This window comes from Haliaeetus albicilla, chromosome 1 (assembly GCF_947461875.1).
Source record: "Haliaeetus albicilla chromosome 1, bHalAlb1.1, whole genome shotgun sequence".
Taxonomy (NCBI): Eukaryota; Metazoa; Chordata; class Aves; order Accipitriformes; family Accipitridae; genus Haliaeetus; species Haliaeetus albicilla.
The window spans coordinates 45,146,752-45,171,989 of record NC_091483.1 but is presented as its reverse complement, the minus strand read 5'-3'; the positions used below and the strand labels follow the sequence as shown (position 1 = coordinate 45,171,989).

General features: G+C 36.1%; 1 protein-coding gene across 1 annotated transcript in view; it reads left to right on the top strand.

Annotated features, from left to right (window-relative positions):
* The first annotated feature begins 10,240 nt into the window (after nucleotides 1-10,240).
* The window catches only part of GPM6A (glycoprotein M6A), a 127,138-nt gene continuing 112,140 nt past the window's right edge, over nucleotides 10,241-25,238 (top strand). The window contains exon 1 of the mRNA XM_009929872.2: nucleotides 10,241-10,808. Within this exon, the coding sequence (XP_009928174.1) occupies nucleotides 10,772-10,808 (37 nt within the window). The 5' untranslated portion in view covers nucleotides 10,241-10,771. The remainder of the gene's footprint in view (nucleotides 10,809-25,238) is intronic.

The window sequence follows — 25,238 nt, the reverse complement described above, 5'->3', positions numbered from 1 at the left end:
ATTATAATTTTGCTTTGGACCATAGTTTGAGAGACAGACCAGTAAACTTCTTTAGAATCTCTCATCAGAGTAAGTATTGGCTTTAAAATTATTATATTTATCCAAGGATTAGTGGAAAAAATATTTTGTGATACTTTAATTTAGTGAAATTTCTATAGTGTAGGGCGCAATTCCTCTCTTGTTAAAACACTAGATTTTAATAGGTGCAAAGAAGGCTTAGAGGTGTCTGATATCTAAAACACAAATCAGTTTACCTATGCTAGAGTAGAGGTGATAATTCAGGAAATGTGGTTTGGTTTGCTGTGTTTTCATCAACAGCTTTTACTCTTTTACTTTTTTTTTTGGTCATCTGAAAACTGAACTGCAATCCATTTATGTGATTTAGTTTTCCAGATTAGGAAGATCCTCTAATCGTGTTGTATTAAGAGATTGCAATTAGAGTTTGTAAAGGAATCTTAGCTTCAATACCACCCAAAATGTGCCACTTCAAAAAAAACAAACCAAAAAACCCAAACAACAAAAAACAACAAAAAAACCATCCCCAAAAGTTTTGTCAATCTTTTTTTCCCCCAACCTGTCCTGTTATAATGTTGCTGTGTAACAAGGATATTGTATGCTACTTTGAGCCTTTCAAAGGCACTAAGTATATAAGAGAGATTAAAAAAGGGATTACAGGATCCAGGGAGTTTGCTGAACCAGCATCATTAAACCAGTGCTCATGGAAGATATTTATAAACTGTTCTTTTGTAGCCTGTAACTGAACAGTCAGTTTCAGTTATGGCTTTTAAATTTTTTTTCTCTGGTTTTCTAGGAATGATAAAGGGGTGGGGTGAAGGATGCAGTGCAGCACTTTGTGTATGTTCTGTTAGGACATGATTTACCTGCCTTTTGTTGCTGGGCATGCATATTGCAGAAAGGTCTCATTTGTTGAATATTTTGCAACTGAATAGAATTGCATAGGTGTATATGTGTGTGTGTGTTTTATATGTGTACATGTACATACGTATATACATACATACACATATATACTTATATAAAGCACACATGCATATAGATATACAGGTGCACTTCATCTCTAGAACTTCTCTCTCCTAACAGAAGTGTGCAATCTTTTTTCCCTGTTTTTGTTTTTGTTTTGTTTTTTTCAAAAAAAGTTAAGCTTTGTATTTGTGTTTTTGTCATGACAGTTACTCTAAGAGAATGACAATGATGCTTGTTTTAGATTCCTTATATTTGTCACATGTAGGCCATCAGAAACAGTGATGCATTGCTCATTAGGGGTTATACTAAGGAGTAAAAAGTTTGCTGGTATATTGTTATAAGCACAGTAACTTTCATTATTTTACAAATTGAATATTTGTGATCTCTCCAGTTTTAACAAATAAATACAGGCAACTAAAATTGATCTTAAACTAAGCATTAAACTTCTATGATTTTGTCAGCTTCACAGTCCTCCATAAGCCTTGAGCTTTCTATGCCAGTGGGAGGACCCACCCAGCAGCCTTTTGTTTATTTCTCTTTTTCACTGTACTGCTAATCTCCCTTTTTTGGCTTGTTTTTCCTTCCTTATTCCCTTCAGAGCTTGGATGAAATGGATGCAGTTGGAGAAAAGGCCATTGGTAGCAAAAACGTAGCTGGCATCTACACAAAGAATGTACTGTAGCTGCTCCCTAACCAGACCTTGAAGAAAAGAGTCCACAGTGGGACATCTGAACTTATTAGCAACCAAACATTTACTGCCATTGCAAGGACATCTTGTTTGTTCTATTCTTTTTTTCTTTCTCTAACTTCTTATATTCCATAGAGCTCAGCTGGATCTTCCATAATATTTTACCTTTGGTGACATGAAAATTCTCTGAAGCAAAATGACCTCCTCAGCACCCTGCCTGTGCCTCCCATGCACTTTATGATGTGTAGATGGTCTTAAATGCATAATTTTCATTAATGTTTCCGTGCGGCTAATGAGAAGCCATAATGCGCTGCTCTTCTCATGAGAAAATCATTACTATAAATTAGACAGTCTCAAAATTTATTGTATTCTTTCTTTTGAAATATATAGTAAGATATTAATTTTGCAGTTCTAAAAAGCAACAGTTTAAAAAGTCAGAACACTTTTCATGTCTGTGTTTTCTGAGTTTCTATTGAGAGTAAATAACACCTTCAGCTCTATGTAAGATCATTAGAATTTTTCCCATGGACTTTTGTTTTAAAATCTGGCACATACCATTCATACAGGTTTTTTTTTTGCATTCATTTTAGTTCACATGACTTTTCACTCCATGGTGCGGAAAGCCAAACATCAGTAATTCCTGATTATTATTCTTATATCTTGTGATATCTGAAAGTCTTAACTGCAAAGATTATTCTCTGTCAAATAATGTGTGAACAAAGACAATGTCTAAACTACAACTTGTAGGATAATGGAGAGAACTTAATTTAACTGACTTGGGTATTGCAGGTAGTCTATTTGGTAGCTTGCTGTTCTGTGGTTTGTGTGCTGTACATGTGCAGTAACTTGGCTATTTCTTCTGTGTAGTGATTCATGTGGAGAAACTGTCAAATCTGAGGTGGAAAGCAGAAGAAACGAATGAGTTTAGAGATGCCCCATCACTAAGTGTAAATCAACTCCTCCATCTGAATCTTGTAGGCAGGGTGTGGGTAAGAAATAGTGAATCTTGAGGTAAGATTTAAAGGATAATTGTGTTTTAATGCTGCCTTGACTTTTGTCGCTTACACTTGCACATGCTGAACTGTGATGGAAGTGAGGGAGCATAAGCTCACTTGTAAAAATGTGATGCTTTCTTTCCCTGTGAAGCAGCATCTCCAATGGAAGCTGCTGTTTCCCAAGGGGAATGGTCAAACTCTTCTTTCTCTCTGATAAGTAGAAGCAAGATATGACTGATAGTGAGAACCTTTTTGAAAAAAGGTGCATTCTTGTCTGTGCATTTTTATCTCCCCCCTTCTTCTTTCCATACTGTTATGTTTACTTGTTCTTGTTACTTTAATGGTATGTTGTGTGTATGTTGCATATTCTACTGTGCCCAGCTGCCTTCTCAGCTCCTAACTTAGAGGTAAATGTAGTCCTTGTCAGGACAAAGGGTTAGACCAAGTACAACCTTTTGAAATCTTCAAAAGGTCCTTTCAGAAATTTCTCAAACTTTGAACATGAGAGAGACTTTACAGAGCCAAAGAGAAACTTGAGTGCTTTAATAGACTGATACCACTAATGGCACAGAGGCACACAGGGAGATACACGTACTGTTGTTGCACGTGGGGCAAATAACGTATTTAATCACAATGTGTCAGCAACTTACTCTGAAAGACTGGTGGGAAGGGAAGAAAAAGGAAATGTGTTGGCTGTAACTAATTCTTACATATATTAGAGCTCTAAATTTTGAAGCTATTTGAATGAACACTTTGGTGTACAAAGACCACAGAAGTCAAGGGAACCTCAGAGCACATTAAGATATGAAATCTCTCAGCAAACATAATTACAGCTTTAATTAATTAAGTGATTAAAAAAACAGAAGGGACTAGTGTGGTCATTTAGTCCAAACTCCTGCATAATGCAGGAATTAATCAGAGAATTCCAATGACCTAATTAAACTAAAATATAACTGGGAAAATACCAGATCTTGATTTATTTGTGTGTGTGTGTGTGTGTGTTCAAGAATCCAATCTTTCCAAATTTCTCTAGTGTTTTGAAGAAAAATTTGAATATCATTTCTGTTCTGAATTTTCCTAGTTTCAAATTCCAGCAATATTGACTTAACTTGAACAGGTTTCAATTATATCTGTTTTCTTGTAAATACCTTGATGTAATATAGATGCTCCTTAACTTTTTTGTTAAATTTACCAGACTAATCACTTTGATTTTTTTAAATTGAAAGGATGTTTTCCTTAACCATGTCTGTGGCCATTGTTTTTTGTTGTTGTTGTTGTTGGTTTTTGTTTGTGTGTTTTGGTTTTTTGTTTGTTTGGTTTTGGTTTTTGGTTTTGTTTTTTTTGTGTTTTTTTTTTTTTTGCAATGAAGGCACCAAAACCTATGTGGATTATTTCAGTAATAGTTACACCAGTAGGAAATCTTAGAATGCAATCACAGTGTGGTTGGGGTTGGAGAAGACCCCTAGAGATAGTGTAGTCCAAGCCTCCTGATAAAAGCAGCATCAACTAGAACTGTGTGTGTATATGCTAAGCTGTGAAATGCTCTTTTTTTATCAGTACATCCAATATACATCAATATGGGTATTTATCAGTACATTCACTACCCACTGTCTGGGGGGAAAAAAGCTGTTAGATGATCACAGTGCTGTGCTTATGGCATGGCCTCCGATTTTGAAAGGAGATGTGAGCAGCCAGCTACTATTGGGCTTTAAATATACACATAGGCTTGAGTTGAGACTTAGACTGTCCATGTGGAGCATTTAGCCATACAATTTAGAATCCCTGATGTATAAATGTGGTATTGGGGATCTCCCTGAATTTTACTGTCTGGCATTCATGTTCAGCTATCCTCCATTATTCCCTCCACTGTCAGCATCTTTTCAGAGTTAAACCTTACTGGACGAGTAACAATATCCTTTGGGAATGTGGCCAACTACTTTTGTTCCCAAAGGTATTAATTCATACTTGGTCTGTTAGAAAAGGTGTAATTTTCTTATTTTTAGTTATCAAAATGATTCAAGTTCTTCAGAATTTTAGGGAGATAGTATTGGCAGTGTTAACTCTTTTTAGTCTGGAAAATTTTACTTATTTTCAAAAGTAAAACTACTGATAATAATAATGAAACATATCCAGTCAGACTGAAGGTTTTAAGTTATAGATAATACTTACAATAGCTACAGATAATAGTCTGGAAGTATATTAAGATTTTTTTATTCTGAATCAGAGGTCCTATTAATCAGTTTTTTATTATCTTTCTCCTCTTGATTGATACAGCATATATGAAATATGTATTTGAGTACTGAGAGGAACAAATTTTTATCTGCTGTGTTTTAAGGCTACATATCATATGCAGTGGTGAAAGATTTTCTCAATGAAGAAATTTTTTTAACCAGATAAGAATTTTGCAAAGATGTTAATCTTCTGAACATGATAATGATGTTAGTAGTTGTCCTGGTTTCAGCTGGGGTAGAGTTAATTTTCTTCCTAGTAGCTGGTATAGTGTTATGTTTTGGGTTCAGTATGAGAAGTGTGTTGATAACACACTGATGTTTTCGGTTGTTGCTGAGTAGTGTTTAGACTAAGTCAAGGATTTTTTAGCTTCTCGTGCCCAGCCAGCAAGAAGGCTGGAGGGGCACAAGAAGTTGGGAGGGGACACAGCCAGGGCAGCTGACCCAAACTGGCCAAAGGGGTATTCCATACCATGTGATGTCATGCCCAGTATATAAACTGGGGGAGTTGGCCTGGGGGAATCGCTGCTCAGGGACTAAGCGGGCATTGGTCGGTGAGCAGTGAGCAATTGCCTTGTGCATCACTCGTTTTGTATATTCCAATCCTTTTATTAGTATTGACATTTTATTATTGTTATTATTATCATTATTAGTTTCTTCCTTTCTGTTCTGTTCAACTGTTCATATCTCAACCCATGGGTTTTACTTCTTTTCCTGATTGTCTCCCCCATCCCACTGGGTGGAGGGGGGAGTGAGCGAGCAGCTGTGTGGTGCTTATTTACCGGCTGGGGTTAAACCATGACATGGTTATTAGTATAGAACATAATGAGGCTATATGCAAGGAGGTCTCCTTCACACTTTCATCTTCAATAAAATCCCTGTTGCTAGAAGCATTACATTATAGAAGGATGTAAAAAGAAATGAGAATAAATTAAGGTCATTAAAGAAAGGATGTCCACTACACTTCTGTCAAATGTAACATCCAGACTTGAGCACAAATAAGATTATAATAACCTCTTAAACCTCTTCTTTTTTTAATATTTTTTAGTATATCACTTCTTTTTTCCTCAGTTTAGCAAACGATTGATATTATTAGTCAGAATGCAAATATTTCTTTTAAGTAGTAATAGACTTCTATCGAGTGAAGGCCTGTTCTGAAATGTCTTTAGGTTATATGACCATCCTGCTATTTCTTTGATAACCACCTTTAAACTGGTACTTTCTTCCTCTAGAAGAATGTAATTTCCTCAGAAAAATAATTTTAGGGAATTAGTAGCACTATACACAATCCCATCATTGGGATGAGCAATAATATTCTGCCAATGTTACATTTTACCTTCTGCTTCCTTCCTTACTTCCTTCCTTCCTCTCTTAACATTCCATTTCCCCACTAATTCTGATAATTTTTCATGTCATTAAGCATTTCTCCTTTCCCTGGACAGTCGTGTGACTCTCTGGCATGAGTTAAACTCTGGGATGGACCATGTGGTGTTTGTTTATTTTGATAATTATATTGTGTATTTCTTATTTACAGCTTCACATCTCAGAACAGGCAGTTAGATACATTTTGGAAGTCTTAAAGCTTCTTAATGCTTCCTATAACCTTACTCTGTTGGGATATTCCAAAGATTAAATACCTTGTACCATAATTTTATAGTTATATTTTGGTTTTGAATATAAAATATAAATATTAATTGTGGAGGACTCTAAAATATCCAATTCAATCACCCAATTTTAATTTTTCTGTGAGCCTTTCACAGATTTCCATAATCGGCTGCCTAATTTTCATAAAATAATTATTACATGTGCATCTACGTTAGTGTTTTGGTGAGTTCAGGAGTGAGCTTTTAAAGTGAATGTCCCAGTTTTCCCCACCTGCTGTATTTTGGTTTGCATCATGGAATATTTTCTAAGAACATAAATGGTTTTTCATATAATGAAACCAGAACATGCTTTCCAGGAGTGCACCTTACACCACGCCAACCTTTAAAGGGCAGTCAGTCCATGGGACCTGACTGGCATTAGTCCGAAGTGAATTCCTGTGAAACACAAAGATCGGGTATTGCTTCACTCCCCAGACGCATCACAACTTGTTCATGCAGTCATAGGCAAAGTGTTGCAACATAGCTGAAGTAGTTTGAGCTGGCTTTTGATTTTTCTTGCTCAGTTATTGAGGTAGTAGTATTAGCAACATAAATAACATTGTGCTTTTAAATTATGTTTTCATGTGTTGATCAAGACATCATTGCACCACAACATTATCATTATTATGTAGTTGAAAATCAATAGGATTGAAGGATGGAGTGGTAAACTGATTTGAAGGCCATACAAAACTGGGAGTAAAAGTCAGGCGTCTTGTCATGCTGTTTAAAGCTGTAAGTGCTCAACTACATTTCATAATATCATAATGGATACCAGGGGATCTGTTAATGTCATCAGCTTCCAATTATTCTCTTGATTAACTGTTTATTTAGTCTCATTATACAGTTGGATGTTCTGTCTTGCCTTGCCATTTACAACTGGCATGGTTGTCCAGTGATCACTTGCACCAATAATCTCATCTCACAATTTTAGACAGTCGTATGTAGTTCCTACTAAAATAGTTTTCTTCTGTGCCAGAAGTGTGGCCAGAAAGAGTATGTTAGCAGCTTGGGTAGTTTCCGGGTATGGCTTTAAAGTAGCTTGCATATCACTGAGGGTAAACACGTTTCACAGTATGATGAAGAAAGCAAGCCTCTATGGTTGCTGCTTAGATAATCACATAAAGCTGGCATTTTCTGTTTTTGTTTGTTACTCTTGCAGACACTTAATACTGGCAGAGCTTTTCTGTTGTTTGATTTTGGGATTAACACCTATTCATCATTTAATCTTGAAAGGTCCTTGGAACAGTTTTTAAAGAAACATCTAGGAGGCAGGTTTCTCTTTCAACATTAATATATTAATAAAACGCAGCTAAATATGAAGGAAGCTGACAATCTCTTTCACATTCTCTCTCTTACACACACTCATACACAAAATGTGAATGGATGGCCAGTTAATAGCGACTGAAACTAATCAAGAGTCCTCTTAAGAAGGAGCTTTGACATTTGTGTAGTTTGGAGGAGTTGATGTTTAACAGAAGGAGCTGTTAGTACCTTGATAACAGTAATATCTATGCAGAAAAATAGATTATTGCCAAGAGGTGGGGAGAAAGCTCAAAGCCGTTGTTTGGCAATGCTATACTTCGCTTCACCAGTTACTGTGATTTCATCTTAACCTCTGACGTATGATTATAGGCTTTTTAGGAAGTTAAAAATCCTATCATTAAAATTAAGGTGTGTGTGAACCTGATGTGAAAATGACCATATTGGGGACTAGACCAAGGATTCACTCAGCCCAGCATCTCATATATTTGAGTCCAAAGGCAAACTGTCTTGGAAGTAGTATAAGAGAAAGATAAAATTTTTCATCAAAATATTCCTCTACTGTCCCATAATTTGCAGCTCAGGGATCTCCTGATCCAAAGATGCATCTTCATGTCCATGAATCTTTGTGATTCAGATTCTCCTTGCTCTTTTTTTGGTTTTCCCCTCTACAAGACCACAAGTGCCACAGCTTAACTACACATTGTGTACTGTGCCTTTGTTTTCTTCTGAGCCTACTTTCTTTGCAGCCGTCTCCCTTTATTGAACAAGTTGTTTCTTATTCACCTTTTCTGTGTCACTCATGATTGTACAATCTTTATTGTATCCTCTCCCACTTATCTCTTTCCAGCCTTTTTTTTTTTTTGATGCTTTTTATATTTGAAACAAAGTTTGTGTGATTGTTTCAAGGAACAAGGTCATTTGGTTTCATAAGCAAGCTATAGATTCCTTTGTTGCAAACAAAGGTTAAAGAGGTACGTCATCTTAAATATCTGGTGCGATCAAGAAACAAAGCTTAGAAGCAAGTAAAATATTCACCAGACACCTTTTTCAATATGAAGATTTATTAATGCTTCTGTAAGAAATACTTTGAAAAGAAAGTATAGCAGGGGAGACTTAGGAGATCTTCTGTTTAAAGGAAATACGCATCTGACTGAAGGAATAATTCCTAGAAAGATGGAAGACACTTAGATGCTATGATGTCGCAGCACTTCCATGTGTATAGGCAATCTCAGTGTGTTGATTTTGAAATGATAAATTAGATCCGAGAACTAAAACATCTGATCATTGTTCTTCAATATTGCAGAAAACAGAGCCCTAGAAAGGTGAATTAAAAAAGGAAAAAAGGGGTAGGAAATGCACTGGGTAACTCAATAAACATGCATTCAGTTATTTAATCATATATATAAATTTAACTTCATGTATAAAAATTATTCTGGTATGAACCAGATTTGAAAAGATTTATATACAAACAGTATAAAAAAACCCACCTAAAACCCCACCAAAACCCAACCAACTTTGTCTTTTTGTGTGTGTGTGTGTGTGTGACTTAGAAGGCAGCATTAGGTCAATCTATTTAGATAGCATAAAGTAAATGGATGAGCTATTTATCATTTATATGTAATTATGGATTTTCAGCCATAATATTTTTTATTTTGGGGTAAGTTTTAGTCATTTTTTTTTTCCCAGAAGAATGAGAAGTGAAAACTGTAAAGAAAAATTGGACTTGTGTTCTAATTGCACTTTTGTTGAAATAATGAAAATAATGTAACATCTTAAAATGATGTTACATTACTCTGTAGAATAAGGTACAAAAATGCTAATTTATTGCTAGACTGCAGCGTCCAATTTGCATTCCAAATCAGACTGCAGAACTCCCCAAATGAGTAGGTGCCCTCACAGTGTATTTAACCTATGCTTTTCCTGAATAAATTCATAACAGTATGTGTGTTTGTATGTGCTTCCTCACATACATACCCATATGGGGTGTTTCACCATTTTAAGAAGGTCCAGTTTTTTTAATAGGGCTTTGAAGTGTACAGCTAATTTTGGATATTAGCAGTCAGAAAAAGAATTGATGCAAATACTGTTTTAAATGTCCAAACTGCCCCTAAATTCCTGTTTACTGTGACACTGACAGATAATGTGTAGGGTGCATATATTTTTCAGCAATTAATGTTGTGTATTAAATTGTGCTTGTATGTGTGTATAAACACACAGTTGCATACCAAATGGTACTGTTATAAAGATGTTTTCTAGAATATTATAAGGGTAATAGTGTATATTTGCTGTTAGATCCAGATGATACTAATATATGAGAAGGAGGGAAATGAAGAGTCATATTATTCTTAAATGTGCTGATGCAGGAGGAGGGGGAGAGCGGGGGGGGGGGAGGGGGGGTGTTGGGGAGAGAGAATGAGAGAGAGAAAGACAGACAAGTAATACAGCATAAAGAACCCACAGGCATCTGGGCTTTCCCACTTCAGTAGCAAATAGGGGGAATTATGGGTTGGTGGTCTGCTTCCCGTTAGGAGGACACCCCTCCATCTGTTTTCAGTACAGCCTGTTTCCAATTTAAAACACAGATTTCTATACAAACCTCAATTTCTTTTCTCCATTTTATATGCAAAGTGAGGCTTATGAATCGGTGTCATTGCCATAAAGGCTCAGACCAAATTTCCCCCCAAAATTCACAGGCTGTTCATTTGAATACCTGCTTACAGTGGTACACAATGGGCAGCTTTGAGAAGAAAAATTGATAATCTTCACGGAAGAGTAATTTGAATGAAATTACACTTGACAGCCTGTCTCCAAGCAAACAAGGAGAGTGAGGGAGCCTTAGCTAAGCTCTGAGGACTTGCCTAAGCCTCTGCTGTTGGAGCTTCCCAGGGAAAAAAAAAATCCACACTTTTTCCTACATCTGACTGAAGCTTTTGATTAATTCTCTGTAGCTGTTTCTAGTGAAGAAAGGTAGCCATGGAAGAGAATATGGAAGAGGGACAAACACAGAAAGGTATTGTGATAAAATTGCTTTTTCTTTGCAAGGAGATAATTATTTTGCAGTTCCTTATTTGCTTTAGCAGCATGCTGTAAGGTTAGTGAATATCCTTATGTGGCAGATGGGGAAAGATGGGGTTTTTTTATACCATTTGCTTAATTTGTCTCTCTGCAATAGCACCTAGCATTAATATAGTGACTGTCATTTGTTATCTGGTATTAAAAGAATCTAAATAGCAAATTTTGCATCTATACTAATAAAATTGCAAGCATTTAATGCAGCCTGCTTCCCAGACCAGTCTTTGTTAACCTTCATTTATTTCATGTTTTCACGCTTGTCTAGCTGGGTCAAGGGAGTCTAGTGTGAACTATGAGAGAGCTACTCACACAATATTTGGAGCCCGTTGCAGTTGGATATCTAACAATGTAACCAGTATTTACACCTTGAATGAGAGTTCAGACTGAACAAAGACATGGGCTATATTTTGTATATATTTAGGCAGTATAGAAATTTCCCTCTGTCTTTTTTCCACTTTTGTTTTGCGATGTGTTGAAGCAGCCTTGCTATAGTTCTAATATTTGCATTGTACAGATTTGCATTTTGCTGAAATTCATTTTGCACGTTGCAGCTGAAATTGCTTTAGCAAGATGTACACAGCATGTTCGGAGCATTTCTGTTCCACTGTTTCCGGTCAAGTTGAAAATAACTGAACGTTATGGGATGTGTTAGTACTTAAAGGTGCAATTTAAAATTATCGAAGACTGTTTATTAATTTGTGGATGTCTGAGAAATACGGTGGTTTTAGTCTTTTCACTTATGTGTTATTCTGTACAAGCAACATGACAGTAGCAAAAGGAACCAAGGTTTATTCATTTTAGTTTACTGCAAGCACAAAGGGTGATCCTAGTGAATATTTGCCATGTTAAGTCATGTATACTTTTCATTTTGCATTTATTTTGAATTCACTTCCATTTTTGAGGAGGATTTAGGAACTCGCCAAACCATTTAATATAAATTGCCTCTAAAGGCATATTTTTCTGTGCTGATGCCATACTCTGTTTTTCCGCTCCCTGATCAATCTGCTTTCTACATGTAAATGTCATGCTTTCTCATTATAAGTGACCCATTTAGACAGAATGCAGCTTTGAATTGTTTATGGTCTTGACATGATCTAGATGCACAGTAGATAGTCATGAGAAGACTAAAGGACGATATATGTGTCCCCTCTGTATGTATACATACTTACGTTTATAGATCAATAGATTAGTGTCTGGTTGGTGATTTCAGCAGTTTCTTCAGCTGAATTTTATTATTTGCAAATGGCAGAAATAATGGGAAAGTACAAGACAGTTCAGGGGTTTTTTTGTTTTGTTTTGTTTTTTTTTCCCTGAAGTTAAAATCAATACTTTTATTATATGGTTCAAATTATTTAGTGTGCTTTACATTTAGAAATTGCAGACATGCTTTTTTAAATTCTAAAATGCATTTTTTTCCTTTCAAAAACAAGTGAATTGGACTGTTTGACCACTGAATCAAAATACTTCGCTGTTACTGAATGATATTGCTTGAAGAAACAGTGTGAAATTCAAAATCCCTAAATTCTTATTAGAGAGAAAAAAAATCAGAGGAAAAAGTGAATAATTTTGTATATTAAAAGAACATGTTGTTATTGATAAATTGTGTCCTCATTGTTCATATGATAAGCAGTTGGATGACCAATAGCCACTCAAAATAGTGTGATTAATAGTGTGATTACAACAGCTAACACTCCTTATCCCCCACCCCCCATTTACAATGCCATGTGTTCAGCCTTTTTTCCCTTTAGTGGTACGCAGCTGTCATCACAGACAGTGACAGGAGAATGTTATGAGCTCACAAATGATATGTATTTTTTCTTATTTGTGTGGAAGGGGTTGCTGCTTAGTTGCTGTGACCATACCTGCGAACCTGTCATGTCAACCTGTCGTGTTCCCACTTTGGATTATGGCAACTTTTAAAATGTATTTAGGGTTTGAAGAAAATTTGCAATTCAGGGAGAAAATGAAAAAATATTTTCATTTTTGAATTTTTGGGGGTGCTTGAATGCAGATATTGAAATTATAAGGAAGTATAGGGATGACTATGAAAGCATGGATCTCTTTAAGCTTTGCACTTTGCACTTGAAAAATATTGACTGTTATTAGTATGACTTGATACTTCTCTTTCATAGTTCCCGGGTTTTTTGCTTTCATTTAGCATGATCTGTCTATTATGTGTTTAATTGATATCCATAGTATAGTTCCAGGTCATCTGGACTAGTTTCCTAACTGTAGTGTTCCAGCAACTTTAACTGTAATTCATATATTCTAATTTTTGTCCTCCTACCATCTTGAGTGGAACTGTTTCTTTCTTTCTTTCTTTCTCTCTTTCTCCTCTGCTTTCTACAAAATCAATGGGAGTATAAATTGTCACTGCTTATCAACTCCTGTGCTCTTCACAGCAGATGCTTTGAACCTCCCACTGAACAGCATTACGTCTTGCTAGCAGCCATGATGGAAGTGAATAGTTTCATATTGATGCATTTCATAAATGCAATAAAGGTAGCTCTAATAAAAGGCTTGCAGATTTGGAAGTCCTGTTATTTTAGAGAATTTTATGCAATAGGATATTGATAACTGCAAACATAATTCTTACCATAGTGGTTCCAAATAATGACCTTCTGCCTTACACAATCTCTGTACAGTCTAGTGTTTAACACGATTTGTTTGTGGCTCTATCTTGGAAAATTGTCAGCAGGGAAATACATTACATCTGTTTTCTGAAAATAATGAATTACTAGAAACTATACAGTTCAAAGGACATGTTCTACACCCCCCCCCCCCCCCCCCCCCCTTTCTTTCTATTGGCTTTGAAAAGTGTGGTTTCTGCTTGGCATCGGCATCCTTAATATGCTCAATTGAGATAATGCTGTTGTCCAGCAGTTTTCATATGTAAAGCTGTAAAAATTGAAACCAAGAATAATTTGTATTAATTCATTTTCTGTTTTAAAGTATTAGAAGACTTTGTCATCCTCCTGTCCTGTGTCCGTCCCCCCAATCCTCCGTTCCCCCCCCCTTTTTTTTTTCCTTCATAGCACATTTCCTAAGTTGCAAGCCAGTCCAGTTTGGGGAGGATGTTTCAATGGTTTTTGCTACACAGCTGTCTGTACCCGTCCAAGAACTGAAAGTGTGTAAAAAGTCTGGCTGAAATCTAAGCTACATGTGAACACTAAAATACATTCTAACAAAGTAAAAAGCCATAACATCTCAGAAATATTGACTTGTTCACAATTTCCATAATACTGACATTATGCTACATGCCTAGAACTGTAACATACTAAGAGCTTTGATTGCAAATTTGCTGTCTGGAAAACCCACGATAACTAAAGCCTGTAATTTATTTGACTGGTTTATTTTTCAAAAATGATCAGCTCCACTTAGAAGCATAAGTTTCACTGATGTCTTTAGGGATGCATGCTAATTTTGAAAACCTCATGCATAAATTTGCATGTGTCAGTGGTAGGTCTCAACTGCCAGTGTTTGAAAGACAATGACGTCAAACTGTTAACTTTGCCATGTGGAAAAAGATATTGGTCCAGTTCCTGCAGAACAGGTTTTCCCTCTGTGAAAGCATTAAGATTGCAATGATGTTCCCAACCCCATTTGTCCAAATAGAAAACTTTTCAGAGGGCAGACGCTGTAATTTTTTGCATTGTGTGGGACTTGGTACAGTGGAGTTTAGGATTATTCACATCAGATATCTATTTCACAAAAAAGAAACATTCTGTAGCACAGCAAGACATACCACTTGCACTAAATTGAAGATAAATGTGCCTTTTTTATGGTTCATCCACAACTTCATTTTGTAGTTTGAATTCCTTCATAAAATAAACACTTGGGAATGGATGGAGCATCTGTGTTTGTACAACAGCAAACATGAGGAAGAGCTAATTTTACTTAAGCTCTCTTGGCTGTAGTATACCTAACAAACATACATAAGGTTACACTGGTAGGATAGCAAAAAAAATCTATAATATTATTGTGACAAGAAATGGTTGAATACAAGAAAATAAATAATGAGTTAGTATTTGGTCTGCATTAGTGATTTAAGTGGATCTGCAGCCTATTAGCAAAGCTTTTTTGTTTGTTCCACAGCATGCCAGTAAAGGAGAGCTTTAAGCAGAGTTTTAGAAGAAAGTCATAAGGAGTCTAGGATGCTATCAGTAATATGTACACACAGCCTCTGCTTCTTCAGCCATGAGAGGCTGAATTGCTTCCTCTTACTTCAGTGCTTTTTGGAAAATGGCAGACTCTGAGTTAGTAGGATACTATAGACTAGATGAAAGTGATGATTTTTATTTCATATTAAGAAATAAACCAACAGCCAAATAGTCAAAACACTACTGGCATCCTTTGCAAGTTAGTCTTCTAAATCTTTTTATTTACCTCTAAAAGAGAACAGTTGTCCAGTTTCTCATTTGACTATTGTTAGAAAGTTGGTTAAAATAACAGTGAGCAAATCTCAATATTTTGCACTTTGATCTTGTTGGGTGACTATACTTGTAAATAAACCTGAGGAGTTATTTTCTGTTCTTTAATGTAAATGCCACAGTAAGTGTGAGCCACACTTGTATTTTCAGTTAGATCTAACAGTGTTGCTAGTACTCTGTCTAGTCTTATAGGACCCCTGAAGTACAATCAGTTTTGTGAGTAATTTGGAAACAGTTTTAAAATTTGGCCTTATAAGTAGGAAGTAGCAGACATTTGCTGGCCGATTTTTTCATACAAAACGTGGATTTGCAATGCTTGATTCTTAAAGAAAGCATGGTGGGCAGAGATCATCTCTGTTTCCTTTGGGAATATAATCTTAGTGCCCAAGCTTGTGTTCAGATTGGATTTTTACAAGTTCCTTTAGAGCAGAATGGTTTTAACTTTCATCACATTTCTTGTTGCCTATTCTTAAAAGTGTGTGTGTGTGTTTATAGTGAGAGTGTCAGATAAAATACTCGCTCACTTGACAATCACAAAGTCATGAACAGAGTAAATAATTTTCCTTCTTAATCAATGTTAAATATGGAAGTAAATTTTAGCATCTGGTAAAGTATCTCACTATATTTCCTGTTTAATACTCCTTAGTAGTTAATCAATAAGGTTTGTTAAAGAAAAATGCAATAACATTCAATATGAATTTGAAGTTAATTGTTCTAATATTGTAAGAGTTATTCTCCTTTATGTAGTAACTACAGACTACCTTACTTAATATTCTTACATTAGGAGCAGTGAGTTCCAGAGCTTTAATTTGAATATATGTTATTATCCAATACATTAGGCTTTTATTCACAGATAATGATGTAAACAAATTTAGTCTTGCTTGCTTACTTAATCTTTAACATTGAAATGTCTCTGTTAATAGTAGAAAACTTTGTATTTCTTACAGGCTTAACATCATATTAGTCATAGGCATGACAATCCAGCATTAATAGGACCTAATTATACTCATATATATATTCTTCCAGGGCAAAAAAGTATTCCAACTGCCCTAAGGCAGATGGAATCCTCAATTCAATGTGTGAGAATTTAAGTCTTCATGGTAATTTTGACACTTGTATGTCTATTTCATAAATAAGCTATTTTAGAAATAAGGTATTTCATAAATAAGAATGTAAATGTTTAGAAAAAAGTGTTGAATATTATACTAATTCTTGAAAAATACTGTATCAAAATAGCAATATAAATTCATAAAAAGCTTTTTCTACAGTCTGTGAAAGTAAAGGCTCACTTTGGGGGAAAAGGGGTATTTTGGCTTCCTAATTACTCTGAAAAAGTAAGCATTTAGTAATGACAAAACAATACTACAGATACGGAAAAAATAAATTTGATTCAGTTTAATGCTTCAGCTCCTTATAGAGAAAGATGGAGGGACTGATATATCTAATATCTAAAAATTATTCATTTTATATTGTGACTATGCATTCATTTCTGATAAGCACCTTAAACAATTTTAGCAATGCGATTTTTAACCTGTTTGAATTGCCTGCCACTGCACTAAAATTCAAGATGGAAGAATGGATGGAATGCCACTGGCCTCACGTAATGACAATGTTTGCTTTCTTGATACAATAGTTTTGAACTGTTAGTTCTCCCTATATAAACAGGTGAGAATATGCTCTTTCCTCCTAATAGTTTTATATGGAGGATTAAATAGAAAATAAGAAAAAAAAATACACATTTTGGGGCTGTTCTGCTTCAGATTGTAGACACTGTGTATGATTTTATAAAAACCATAAAGCACATAAGCACCTGATGGCCATTGAAGATCAGAATGTAAAAAAGGCAAAGGTGAATATTGATCTCATATCAAACATTTTGTCATTTAATAGTCCACTTGACAATTCTATTTCAGAAGAGTTTTCAGCCAATTCATGCAACCAAAATGCATAATTCCTGCTGATATCTTATCAGATGACTGATTTCTGAGACAGACCAGCATGTCCCGCACTGATGTGTTGTCACAAATCTTTTGCTTGGGGGGGCATGGAATTAGAGAGGCTTCACTTCCAGCATGTAAGGAATGAGAAATAAGTCTTGTCACTTCCTCAGCTGCAGAGAGACCAAACTCAGAGCATCAAAATTGTGAGGGTCAAAGATAAACACCAAATAGGGATTAACTATCAGAACTGTGAATTTTTGTACACATACGCTTTAGGGCCTTACGAAGGAAGGCCACTGACACAAAAAATAGCTTAAGTATTGTCATGGTTTAACCCCAGCCAGCAACTAAGCACAACGCAGCCGCTCACTGACTTCCCCCCACCACCCAGTGGGATAGGGGAGAAAATTGGGAAAAGAAGTAAAACTCATGGGTTGAGATAAGAACAGTTTAATAGAACAGAAAAGAAGCAGCTAATAATGATAACACTAATAAAATGACAACAGTAATAAAAGGATTGGAATATACAAGTGATGCACAATGCATTTGCTCACCACCTGCCAATTGATGAGCAGCGATCCCCCCCGCGTCCACTCCCCCCAGTTTCTATACTAGATGTGATGTCATATGGTATGGAATACGCCTTTGGCCAGTTTGGGTCAGCTGCCTTGGCTCTGTCCTGTGCCAACTTCTTGTGCCCCTCTAGCTTTCTCGCTGCCTGGGCATCAGAAGCTGAAAAACCCTTGACTTAGTCTAAAGGCTACTCAGCAACAACTGAAAACATCAGTGTTATCAATATTCTTCTCATACCTAACTCAAAAACATAGCACTGTACCAGCTACTAGGAAGACAATTAACTCTATCCCAGCTGAAACCAGGACAAATATTCTGTTAGCTTGTCCATGCCAACTCTCATACTACAATACACTAGTCTCAAGAAGGCTGAATTTTTCCCCTCTAATATTTTAATCTCCTTCTTACTAGTCATCATGTAGGTCTTCAGTAGTCCTCCCAAAATTTACACTGCAGCCATCTGGGACAGCATTGTTCCAAATAAAAGTTGCTAAAATATCACCAACTACTACTAAGTGCAAGGTTTACTCTACATTTGTAATATCCCTGATATTTGCACTTGGACAATATCTGAAAAATTTTTATTTGGTTCATGTAGTGAAAGTTTCATATTTTTTTTTCCAGTACTGTTAACAATACAACTGTACAGCAAATAAATATCACAATAAATTTAGTATCAATTTTCATAAAAATCTGTCTTTTTAATGTGACAGGAGCAGTGCATTTGCTGTGGTTCTGCTATAAAACTAGACTTCAGTAAAAGGTGCATTTGCTGCACTTCTGGTACATGAGCTTTGCAGGAAGGTGCTACTGCCAAAGTGTAAATAAAACTCAAGTAAAATATATTAATTGCAGTTCCAGTAAGCATTCCTCACTTGTCAGTATCTTCCCATTTGTACCCCAAGAGTGTTTTCTTCCTCTTCCTAAAAAAAAAAAAAGTAGCTCTTTGTAGCTGCTGTCCTGCTTCTCAATTTTCTGTGGAAGCACTTTCTTTTAGCATCTGGAAGGCATGGAAATGAAATTCTACAGCATTTTTAAATTTCTTCTGGGAACATGTAATATAAGATGACAAGTGCTGCATGTTTATTAATTAAGTTATAGCTGGTCACATCCTACTTCTCAATCTGCCACAGGATGATTTTATATAGGTAAAATTGGACATTAAGGAATTTGAAGGAAGAGTATAGTAGCATAGTGAAGTGATTAAGCAGAGATTGCTTTGCAGTAAGGCACAATGGGGAAAAAAGCAGAGATGATTGTGCTGATAAAGGTTGAAGAGAGGCAATATGATGAAAAGAAGAAAGCAATAAGCAATATAGCTTGAAACACCTTTGGAGGGGTTCAGAAGCTTGAAATTGATACGGAAATAGAGGAAGACAATATTGGAGTTGAAAGAATGAAGGATACTGACATTTGGTCTTTCAGACAAGACCTATAGAGGGCCTTGATGGACATTTTAGGAGTTTCTTTAGAAATAAAATGTGTGTTTTAAGGTAGAGTGTTTTTAAATGGCTTCTAAATCTTTACATTTTAGTCTCTCAAGAAAAAAAAAATCTCTTATGGTGTTGATATAATGATATAAAGTTCAGTAATTTTAAACTTAAAAAAAACCCAACCAAAACACAAGTTATCTGAACAGAGTAGTACTAGATTGATATTTGCAGATTGATGTTGGCAAATAAAGCATTTGTAAAGTTTTGCATAAAAAGTTATTAGAACATAAATTCAGATTACCTTTTAAAAATAGTGAACATGTAACTTAAACACATTTTTTTCCCCCAAGTAAACCAGCATCCATGCTATGTTCATGGCTACTATGGTAATATTGTAACTGTGGGCAGTTTCTAACTGTTTCTAACTATTCTGAAGTTATGCATAGGTGATGGAAAGAGGGAGAGCAAGTTTGATTTTATCTTAGAGCAATGAGAGATAGGAAATATTCTCTTAGTTGGAAGAGGAAAGTATATCACTTCATGTTCATGGAAAAAGTTATTACAGTTGACCTGTTGGCCTAGCTTCCTGGGTGAAGGAAGCTATTACTGTGTACCCTTGCCTAGCAAAGTGATGTAGCCAGTGTGGGAGGCTCCACAGTGTAGTGTCACCCTCTACTACTGGTGAATCACCTTAGCTTTCTTTACGTAATTCATCAAAACCTGCCACCCCCTGATTTCCCATGAAATCTTCTCTTACTCTATTAAGCTGTATGCAATAGTGAGCAGCTGGCATAATTTTGAATCGATTTAAAAGCCTTTAGGAAATAACCATGGGAAGAGACTGGGGTGTCTCTTTGCAGCTCTCAAGTGAGGACAAATTTGGCTGTAGCTAAGAACATAGGCTTGCATATTTTTTATACAAGAGTAGATCTTGAGCTTCTGGTGTCATGGTTTTGATTGGTATCTCAGGGGGTAGATGAGGAAACCTATCCAAGCCAGGTACTCATCCCTATGCTTGGATGTCACAGAGTTCTGTTCCTCACCTCTCCAGAAGAAAGCCCATACATACATCCTGTCATGTTCTACTTTCATCTGCCAAATTGTTTGCTCCCCATCTCTTTTACCCTTCTATTGCACATCTCACTTCAAACAACCCTTGACCTTCAAAAGATCTTCTGCTTTGATATATTGCAAGTTACCAACAGTACCTTTAATGCTTTGGGAGTTTCTAATACTTACAGGCTAGAATCTGCAGGCAGAAGTAGATGCTGTGGTAAGTTTCTCTAGTATGACAAGGAGAATCTGGACTGTGGTGGGCAAGACATTGTGCAGGCTGCTGAAAATGAATCTTCCAAGTCTGCACTAGAGGTGGAAGACTATGGAAAAGTTAGCACTGTTGCTAGTTCTGTTGTTCCTGTTCTATCAGTAAAAAAGTCCTAGGTCTTATGACTGTTCTTTAACATTTCACATTAGTAAACATTTGCAATTTTGGGTAGTTTTCTTTCTGATATCTTTTGGAAAAAAAAATAAAAAATGCCCAGACTCTAGATATTGTGGTAGCATATAAAGCCCCAGAGAAACTTGCAGACAGTCTCTTTGTTAGCTTACAGACGTACACTGCAGAGATTAGTAAGCCTCCCATATTTCAGGGTTTACTTGGTCATCTCCTTGGTCTTTTGGGAAAAGTCAAGTCATACATTTTGACCCATAAAGCCCAAATGGCCTGAGAATATGATGTGGGAATTTATGGAACACCTTGAATTTCATGGCATCCTAGGCATGCTGCTAAAAACATCTGTGCATAGCCTACTGGTAGAGCCTTCTCTGAATAATTTTTATATGTTGTTGTGGTTTGTGATAAGCGTTTGGTAATGCTACCAGGAACTGCAAATTCTGAGGTGTTCCTGTTGGATAAGGAGAATTAAATACACAGTTCAAGTAATATAAAACAGAGCATCTACCCTTCCTTACGAAGTACAGGAGAACTAACATTTACTTACTAGAGAGGTAAAAAGACATTTGTTCCAGAGGGAGGCATACTCTTGATCTTACTTGAGGAAGTGTTTGAGGGTTACCTAACTTGACATCATTCAATGGAGGATTGCCTTCCTTGTTAGTGAATGGCAATAGACAAGCTAAAGTTAACCTTTCCAGTAAATTAATCCTTGCCTTTTACCAGTTGAATACCATATTGTGTCCTCATGTCATATGTACAAAGTGGTTTATATTCAGCAACTTCTTGCTCTTTACTGGCCTGCTTGTTCTGTGACCTCTGTGGTGAAGATTATATCTCCAGCTACATTTTTCTGCATAATTTATTTACCATGTTCATGGCACAGCTTGGAGGCTGGATCTGGTCTCTCAGATGCTTACTTTTGATAGTCTCCCTTTTCAATGGAGGAGACGGGTAACAACTGAGCAGAAGGTGCTGCTGTCAGTCGGAGCAAATGCTTCTGTGCCCTACCTGAGTACAATGTTAAACAAGTCAGGCAGCTGCACATTAGAAGAAAGGGGATGCAGTAGCTGCTACTGGGTGCAGTGATCCCAAATTCAACCTCTCTGGCTGTTGGATTAGTCCATTGTGAAAAACCTTAATTGAGCACATGTCCATGAACAGATTTTTATTTTTGCTGATAATGATAATGGTAAAATCAATAATGTTTTGAATTCTGCATATGGTGCAAAAGAACCTATAAACTTTTAAAGTATGGTGTTTTTCATAGAGATTATATACCAATAAAGAGTATCCACTTGAACTTATGGGGGTAGTAGGTTGCTAAGTCAATGTAAATAGTAGCTCAATATGCATAACTGAGGATGAAAGTAAATGTCTGAAATTGCCTTGAGAAAGGGATCATTGATTACTGGCCACTGTGTTGTTCATAAAGGTATTCAATTATATTATTGAATGTTGTATTATTGATTTTTAAACTGAGTAGCTTTCATGTGAAACGCTTCCCACTTAATGTGTTTTGCCTTTGTTCATGACCTGTTGATAAACCACTCCTATATAGAAAAGGAACTTAAATTTCTAACTGAATGACACAAATACAGTTATTTGCTTTTTCATGAAATAGTCTGAGTATTAGATGTATAAAATACTTTTCCTATTTGTGGTGATGCTTCAATATAGCAGTACAATTGTCTTCAGAGACTTTCTCAGCCTTCTAATTTCTTACTGAGAGTTGACCACTACTTCTGATCAACAAGAACTTTTAACATTATAAATAAGCATAACCATGCTTTCCACCCTGCCTTTCTTCTTAGTAGTAGGTTGCAGTTCCTTATAAACACCTGCAGATTCTCTTTGTGGTTCTCATGCTATTCAAAAGCACCTTAGTGCTTTGTTACCTAACTAGATGGCTATATGGAAACAAAACAGTATTTTGTTTTCCAAGTGTTCATAATTAGCTTGAGATCTACTCCTCTAAGCCATAAAACTTTTCTTCTATTTAGTCTTGACTATATTTGCTGCATAATACTTCCCTTTTGTTGGAAAATTAATAGTCCTACTAGAGTATTAAGGACCACTTTCATTCACACTACCCACCAATGTTGTACAAATGAGTAGGGTTTGCTTGTGAATGCATATATTGCCCTTGATTTTAGAGTAATAGAATGCTTCTAAAATTATAGACATAAGTAACTTCAAAATCTGGAAGATCAATGACCAAGGCTCTGATCCTGCAAAGACTTATATGTACATATTTGACGCCATGCACTGTGAGTAATCCCATTGGGTTTATACCAATTATTCACATAAACAAAAAAGAAGGACATGCATAGTCTTTAAGATTAAGACCTGACAATGTCATGGAGTAATTTGCATGTAGCTGTCAGGTTTTTGGCAGGAAATCTGTGAGAGGGTATGATGATGCAATTTAATAGGGTCTGAGAGGAGACTGGAAGGAAAGTTGAATGGAGTTTGTTTATCAGCTGGGGGTTTTTTGTTTGTTTTGCACAGTATTACAGTAGATTAATATGCTTTGAGGTCTCCTGTGGCTGTCTGCAGGTTCCAAGAAATAACTCTTTTCTTCTTGGCTGTTTTAATTTCCAAGGGGTTTTGTCTGTGTTTTTCCTTTTAATTACTAGAATTTGGATTCACTCAGACCAGGGTGGACCTTCTAGTGGTATTGAAATATTTTGCTAGTGTGTCTTGTTCACATGCTTAAGCCAAGCTGATCATCAAATTTACTGTGCAGACGGAATTCTCCCCAAGGCAGGGTACTAGTGACCTTCTTTTTACCTTTTCTCTGCAACATGTTCATGGTCTGCTTTCTAAGATTATCTGGGAGTTTAATTTCATGAAATTCCTGCTGCTAGTGCAAGGGCTAACACCAGTATTATTCTTCTCACTGTCCTCTTGTAACGAACTATAGATGAGACTTTTGGTCTTTTAATGCAGGTCTGAAGCAGCGTGTTGGGTAGATATTTGATAAATCCTTCTGAATTGAGGGTCTATTACAAGGCTTTCTGTTACTACAAGGCTCTGAGCTCTGACGATGTCTAGTGTGAACACAGAAAATGGGCGTTTGTTTCTGAGATTTTTGCCATATAAACTGTGCTGTTAAAAATCTTAAAGGGGAAAAAATATACTATTGTGAGCTGTGTGTAGAGTTTGCAGGAGTATCTTCCAGTTTTATAATACTATTCTGTCATATGGATAAAATTAATCAAAAAGGTGCTTATCACTATGACTATCCTAAGAGTTTAGTAAAACATGTATACTACAACCACACCCATGGCATGTGCACAAAGACCAGAAAAAAAAGGTAAATTTATTTCAGCTATTCAACAGCATATGGAGGCTACCATTTCTCAAAGATGTCATCTTTCAAAATTACTCTAGATTTATGAACATTGTTCACTAGTGAAAACACTGGAGTAATTACAACCCAGTGGTGAGTAGGTCTTTTAGGTCAGCTGTGTTTATGCTAATGGTTCAGACAAGATATTTTTTTCTCCCTTCCCCATCTGGTACAGTCATCAAATATTTAAGACACAGGGGAACCTGTTATGGACATTTGGGGTCTTTTATCAGCTTTTTGGATGTGTTTGCATATGAGGACTTTTGCTGTTAATATTTTCTTCCTTTTGAGCTGTTACACATACCCATACCATCTGTATTGCTTGTGCTTCCAGCAAATATCCTTCCATTATTACCTGCCATATCCCCTTCTAGAAGGTGAAAACATGTACTTTATTGCATATTTATTGACAGCCTTAACTTCTAAAATCCAGTTCAGGCACATCTGCCTTTCTTGAATGTGATTGAAATATGCAGATTTCAAGACTTTAAAGTACCTGTAGCTAGCTGTGGGTGTGTTTTGTGAATATTATACACAGCCAAAGAGCTGAAATATACTTTTCTTTCCTGATAGAAAAGTACAGTAATGTCCACGCCTGGGGAGTTACCTTCTAATGCATGGTTGTTCCTACTTGTCTGTCTTGATTTATTTCTCATATTGTTTTATGGTTTTTATTATTATCTTTTAATGTTGACTCAACTAGATTTGATGTCGCTTCTGCAGTTGCTAAATCTTGTGATATCCTCTGGGATCTCATTTTTCTCCTTTGGTTGTTCTTGCCCACATAATTCCTGATCTTTTTTTGAATGCATACAAACTCTGTACCTCAAGCTGGAAAGACGGACTGTCTACTACTAGAGGTCTGAAAGTACTGCTACTCAGGAATCGCTGATCTGTGATCATTCCTCTAATCTAATATCCTGACAAAGCGATAGACTTCAATGTTGCTACAGAATGTGGCTATTTTATTTCTAAAGGGATAATTTTACTAGGCTTTTTGTAGTCCTTCAGGGACAATGAATTACACAATGGCCCAGATGTAACAAGCAATATAAGAGTAGCAGTCATTAAACTAAATTATTGCAGCCATCCTTACTGTGCTTAATCTGTTAAGTTTTTTTTTTCCATAACAACCTCCATGTGATAAACTGTATAATTTAAAAGCTTCCCTACAGAAATGTGAT